At 44.7% G+C, this 6,644-nt stretch overlaps 1 protein-coding gene across 1 annotated transcript in view; it reads left to right on the forward strand.

Annotated features, from left to right (window-relative positions):
- LOC311245433 (A disintegrin and metalloproteinase with thrombospondin motifs 20) overlaps positions 1–5,003 on the forward strand; it is a 99,615-nt gene extending 94,612 nt beyond the window's left edge. Inside the window, 6 exon segments of the mRNA XM_084335275.1 lie at positions 662–753; positions 859–953; positions 1,512–1,645; positions 3,183–3,274; positions 4,070–4,174; positions 4,534–5,003. Coding sequence (XP_084191401.1) covers positions 662–753; positions 859–953; positions 1,512–1,645; positions 3,183–3,274; positions 4,070–4,174; positions 4,534–4,623 — 608 coding nt within the window. The 3' untranslated portion in view covers positions 4,624–5,003.
- The last annotated feature ends 1,641 nt before the right edge of the window (positions 5,004–6,644 follow it).

Raw genomic sequence — 6,644 nt, forward strand, 5'->3', positions numbered from 1 at the left:
TCAGGTGGCGTAGCGGAGATTGTGTTCGTCACCAACCCCGTAGACGCTGGATTCGCCTGTTCGAATCCAGCTCACCGCTGGGGTTGTCACCAGCTTGGCTGGCCGTTCACACTAATAATTGGCAGTATTAGAGGGTGGGAGAAGCTGGCGGGGTGGGTCCGGGTCGTTGTAAACAGCGACTCCTACAGTTCGGTCGGGGCGCCTGCTAAGCGCAGATAGGATCTAAGTGGGATAGTGTGATCCTTCCACACGCTACGCCCTCACAGTGAGAATCCGCGCTGCCAGGTGAAAAGAAGCGGTTGATTGGCTAGACGTGTGTCGGAGGAAGCACGTGATAGCCTCCACTCTCCCAGACCGACTGTGGGGGGTAAGTGCGCAGCGACCAGGAAGGGGATTGGGAATTGGCATAACGACTAACATTGGGATGGGAGAAAATCTGAGGAAAAAGGAGGGGGAAAAAGATCAATAAAAAAAAGAAGAAGAAGTCATGGTGACAAGAACGCCAGGTTCTAGCCAGGTTCAGAAGTCACGGTAACCAGATCTTGTGCATGAAAACATTTATCTCTCATCTTTCCTGCGTTCCTTGCTCAGTTTGGCACGGCCATCCCTCTGTGCCATCACTCAAACCTATCTCCCCCCCACATCGTGTTTCCACTCCCAGGCCAGTTGTTCACATCCTGCCGGGAGGTGCAGATGCAGGGCGGGAGGATGGATGGGGAGCATTATCTCAAGGTCAAGTCCCGGATCCTGCAGGTGTGTGTCCCTCAGTATTACTCTCAACACACATCATGAGTCAGCCGCACGTGTCACCGCTGGGGCCTCATCCGTTTTGTCTCGATGCGTGTGTTTCATTTCTAGATTTACTGTGCGGAGATGCAGACCGATTTCCCCAAGGAGTATGTGACCTTGCGCAGTGGTCAGACGGACAACTATTCTGAGGTGTATGGATACAGGTATGTACCAGTTGGGTCGGGGAGGTTCGGTCGTTCCCGCGAAGATTCGGTGTAGTCGAATGTAGTCCTAGTATGTATGGTACATCATACGGTGGCAACTGCTGAGGTTTGACTGAATTGGCAGATGTAGACATGGACATCCTGTGGGATCTTTAAAATTGTTTAATAAAAGATTTAATAAAAAATCACCTTCGTACTGTCTTTTTCTGGTATGCACTCTGCTACTAAGGAATCTACCTTGCCTATATTATTACCTACTATGCTAATATGCACTCAAGTCTGTAGCACTCAAGCTTGTTTGACGAACAATATTACTTACCCTTAGCTGCCAGAGTTGTACCCTTCCTGCTGACTACACTTACTTAAAATGTGTTTCTCAGAACACGATTCTACTGATCGTGTGCTCTCATAATGGACAGCTGTCACATTCTCCATTTCCTCTTACCCGTGTCTCATTTGAAAATAACCGCATGGTAGAAACAGTTGTGCTCTTAGTACTCTCCTGCCGCCCCTCTATGTATTAAATGTATTTCTTTTGACGCGGATATTGAACGTCAGGTTGCTGAATCCCTTTGAGTGCCCGTACAACGGCAGCCGCAGACAGGACTGCGACTGCAGGAACGACTACACGGCCGCGGGATACACACTCTTCCACAAAGTGCGTCTGGACCTGAGCTCCCTGCGGATAATGAGTGAGTAATTATCACGCGATTGCCTGACAACTCTTCTGTACCAAGACCACGCATAATGTATCAGTGTTATTTTACCCCCATCCACACGCGCCTCGCTAAATAACGCCTCGCTCAAACGGACGGAACGCGAGCACTTGTCCACAAATGCCATTTTCCCTGCATTTTGCCACATACTCTGGGCTCGGAAATCAAGATAATGGCCTTTCGACAGGCCGTGTGTTCAAATCACACGGCCAGGCCAGAAGTTGAGACCGGGGGGGCCCCTTGACACAAACACGTGAGGACAAGGGCAACGGAATGCGCGTGTGCACGTACAGTGCGCACGTGTGTGCATGTTCTCAGGGAGAGTCAGAGAGAGAGAGTCAGGATGGGATGTAGCCCCACGCGTCTTTCCTTTGACCTACATACTGTACACATGAAGACACACACTCACTAACACAATCACCAACACACAAACACACACACACACACACCTTCAGGCCATATCCCTCTGCTCATTACAACAGTCAGCCCCACCTTCCCTGTTGTGCCTTTGATTAGAGCTCACATGTGCAGAGTGATAATAATGTAGCGTGTGTCCCCAAATGTCCTCACAAGCATAGAAAGATCAATTAATTCCTTCCAAGTCAGGAATACAGACATGTTAGTGTTAGAATGCTATATGGGTTATGTTATGATTAGGGTAAGAGTTAAGGTCAGGCATTTATTGCTGCGGGTTATAGTTAATGTTATGGGCTTAGAAATGTAGGTCAATAGAAGGTTCTAGCGAAGATAGAACATGTGCGTGTATGTGTGTGTGTGTGTGTGTGTGTGTGTGTGTGTGTGTGTGTGTGTGTGTGTGTGTGTGTGTGTGCGCGTGCGCGAGTGAATGCATGTGTGTGTGTGTGAAGTTGAAAGCCAGAGGCTCAGAGGTTAGTCCAGTGCTCCCTAGAACCCATGCGGTGATCCTCCCATACTCTATGTCTGGTCCTGGTCCTGGTCCTGACAGCACATGTTCCCATCACCCCCGGCTCTCCCTCCCTCTGCATGGTACTGATTTGGCTCTCAGGCAGAGAGAGAGAGAGAGAGAGAGAGAGAGAGAGAGAGAGAGAGAGAGAGAGAGAGAGAGAGAGAGAGAGAGAGAGAGAGAGAGAGAGAGAGAGAGAGAGAGAGAGAGAGAGAGAGAGAGAGAGAGAGAGAGAGAGAGAGAGAGAGAGAGAGAGAGAGAGAGAGAGAGAGAGAGAGAGAGAGAGAATAATGAGTTCAAGATGAAGGGAAGATTATGAAGAGGCGCTGCGTTAGCATGTGTTGAGCTTCTCATGAACCCTACCGTCATCTCAAACAGGCAGGGAGAAGGGAGGCTCGGAAAGAGCCAGTTATCAACATGCGTGACAGAGCGGTGAAAACAGAGTCATTAAAAGGTCCTCTGTTGGCATTAAGACATCAGATTGCATACAGTATTCATTGTTATGCGTCTGTGTCGTTAATGTCAGTTGCGTTTGATCTGTGTTCATATCTACTGTGTTGTGACTGTGTCATTGTGTCTGTTGTGTACTAGTCACAGACCTCCAGTTCTCCCAGACTCTTCTTGGTCGACCGGTGCCCTTTGCTACAGCAGGGGACTGTTACAGTGCAGCCAAGTGTCCACAGGTACTGTAGGAAACATACATTGTTGATTCCCAACAATATGGGTTTTTTTTTCATTTCAAACCTTTATTTAAAATCGAAAGGCAACTGAGGTTTACAGATTGTATGTCATGTGTACATACAGAAATAAGAAAAAATAAAGACAATAAGACGAGGCAAAAGTTAGGATAACAAATCAATTAAAACAGGTACAACTTTGATTGACATTGACAATGGTTCAATGTTTTAAACTCTGCAACAGAGGGGATCATCTCAAGCTGTTGGAGTTAATTTCATGAGCTATAGGGACATCATAGCAAAATGCAGATTTACCCTGTTCCGAGCAAACTCAAGGGGCCTTAAGGACCAGCCAGTCACTAGAACGGGTTCCATGGGTTCCACAATTCCATTCCAATAATGATGTTGCTTTCAGGTTGCACAGGTTAATACACAGTAATACTGTCATTGTAAACTTAAGTGGTTTACCTGTTATATTTGTATTCTGAAATGATCAGTAAGAAAATGATGAAAGTACATTCTTTTAGCAAAATAGGCACACACAAAAGAAATACTAAAACAGCCAAGATATATGTATTACACAAATGGCTTCTATCCAAAAATGTTGTTCATATTTCATGTGTTGTAGGGTGTCATGTGCGTAAGGGATACCAATGTGGCACAACACCACAGCCCATCGGCCACGATTGTCATTTATAATGATAACTTGTTTGTTACAATCACCTCTTGTTTGCCTACCAAGATGAAGATGATACTATGAATATGTTGTGAATGTAACCCTACCGGTGTGTGTGTTCCCAGGGCCAGTTCAGCATTAACCTGATTGGGACTGGTCTGAAGGTGGCTGACGCCGCTAAATGGACCTCTCAAGGCAACTATGTTTCAGTCAAAGTCCATAGATCTGAGGTAAGAAACTGACTGAGGTTCGTATAATTGTATGTATATGGTTTTCATTACACTCTATGGGCTTTGTATGACTTATCCTGTACGGTTCCGAAGGACTGGATGCGATATGGTTTTGTAATTGCTGAATTAGAACAATCAATGTCTATCGAAAGCTGCTAGCCTGTAGGTCTGCCTTCCATTATGTCTTGACCAGTGTTGGGTCACTGTGTGGAGGAGATGCAATCTGAATTGCCATGTTGTGCTTCTGTCTTAGTCACTTGGGAGGAATTCCCAGTGGAATTCACGGATCTCTTATTCTCTATGGAAAGTTCCGTTTTTTTGCCCACTCCATTCCTCTCTTGTGTGTCTCCACTACGTAGGATGGAACAAGAATCTACGGTCGCTGCGGTGGCTTCTGTGGGAAGTGCATTCCCCAGGCCCACAACGGCCTGCTCGTCCAAGTCCAGTGAGGGCTGTGCTGGGACCAAACCCCAGACACCAGCCCTGTCACAACGGTGACACAGGAACATGCATCATCACCGGGGACTCTTGGGGGATCCTACAGTATGTAGCCTACTTAATCTGTGAATGTCCACAGTGAACATCTAACAGTACTCATCCTAGCATCATCCGTTCCCAAATGGCAGCTATAACATAGGGACAGCTACGCGCCCACACAGGGTCCTTCATCCACTCTGCAAACTCTGAAGAGGAGCCTTGTTGTCTGTCCACATTGATGTGACGGTTACCAAAATGTGTCTGTGGCACATCAGAATGTGTAAGGCAGACGTCTTACGGCGATACAAGCAAAGGGACACACTCATCCGATCGAAGGTGCAGCGATGGGAAATCAACCACACGTCAATCCTAAGGGATCATCCTTTCCTGTAGCGAGAGACTCGTCTCACGAAAGCAACATTTGCAAAAGATTCTGTGAAACATAATGTATGAAAATAATCCTCGAGATGTCCCCTTGTATGCAGACGAGCTAGTTGTGTTTACTCCCACGATCCATGGGTGTATACATTTCCAGTTACAATTCCCTTATCCAGCTGTGCACTTATAATGCTGATCGACTTAAAATGATCACCATTTGCAAATAGAATGTGTGAATGTTCCTGTCAAGCGAGCATGTAGTAACAAGTGCTAGAAACAGCAGCAAACATTTGGCTGGTATGTGTGAGGGATGGTCGATGAGAATGTTTTAAAGTATGTCCTACAATATCGCCTAAATGTGCAATGTAAGCCATCACCAAGTTAAAACAAACAGTTAAAATGGTCGATGCTAAAAAAGAAAAGAAAGACACGTCCATGAGATTGCGACTACTGAATGAACTACACCGCAGATCACACGTCCTGACGCAGGTTTTAAGGTGAGACAGCCTAGGTGAATAGGCAATCATTTTTTATTTGGTCGATTTTGAGATTTCTTTATATTTTGCTTCCACGTGTCTTATTTCAAACTAGTGGAAATAAAATATCAAAAACACACAATTACCCGGTAGTTGTTTATTTTACTTAATTTTGTCTGATGTCCATAAATCACAATTACAATAGAGAACTTTGAGGGCATGGCTTACACGTAAGATATTAAATATCCATTTCCCTAGCACCTAACACACACCATACTTTCCACATTTCTTCCTATCGATACCCTGTTTCTTTTTACCGAGGGGTTTGTATATCATTCATAGCCTGATTTATAGTACATTTATACCAAAAAACCTCAAGAAAATTTCTTTTTTTATGACTGTAGACAGTATTTCCTAATTTATGGGATGATAAAAAGACATAGCCACAATCCCTTCTGGTGATTGTTGAATGGTAACTGGTGAAGTTAATGTAAACATAATGCAATGCAAACATTTTTGAATCTGGCATCATCCAATGTTGGTGATTCTGTTCCTGGCGATAGATGCAAATGTACGCATATTTAATTAGGTCACGCCTATTATGCATATATAAACATAAAATCTCTGAAAACTTGCAATACATTTTTTTCTTAGTTGTTATGTACGTAACAAACTGGGAAGTTTCATAGTGATATCTATTAAAATATTTGTCTTGCCTATTCACCTAGGCTGTCTCGCCTTAAGCTTGAGATCGTAGGGGGAAGAGTAATGTGTGCGACTAGTTGTGCTGTTCTTGTGCACGTCTCTACTAATGTCCTTCCAGACTTGCCTTATCTCAGAGGTCAAAGGGCAAGGGGTTGAGGGAGTTCTTCAAAACGACTACATACGTACAACGGTAGTCGTGACTGAGTTGCAAAGTGCAGTCAACTGCATTGACTGTGTATTACTAGGTCTTCTGTCGTGTATTTTGTAATGCTACTGAAATCTATGTAGACAAGAATGACTACTAGCAGCATAACACTGGAATGGCATATGAGTTATGACTATATGTATCAAGAGAGAAACGGGAAAGGCTTTGAATCGCTGGTACTGTGAGTGAAAAATATGAATATAATATGAATATAATATCGGTTGATGGT

The sequence above is a fragment of the Notolepis coatsorum genome (genome assembly GCF_963971535.1).
Source record: "Notolepis coatsorum genome assembly, chromosome: 18".
Taxonomy (NCBI): Eukaryota; Metazoa; Chordata; class Actinopteri; order Aulopiformes; family Paralepididae; genus Notolepis; species Notolepis coatsorum.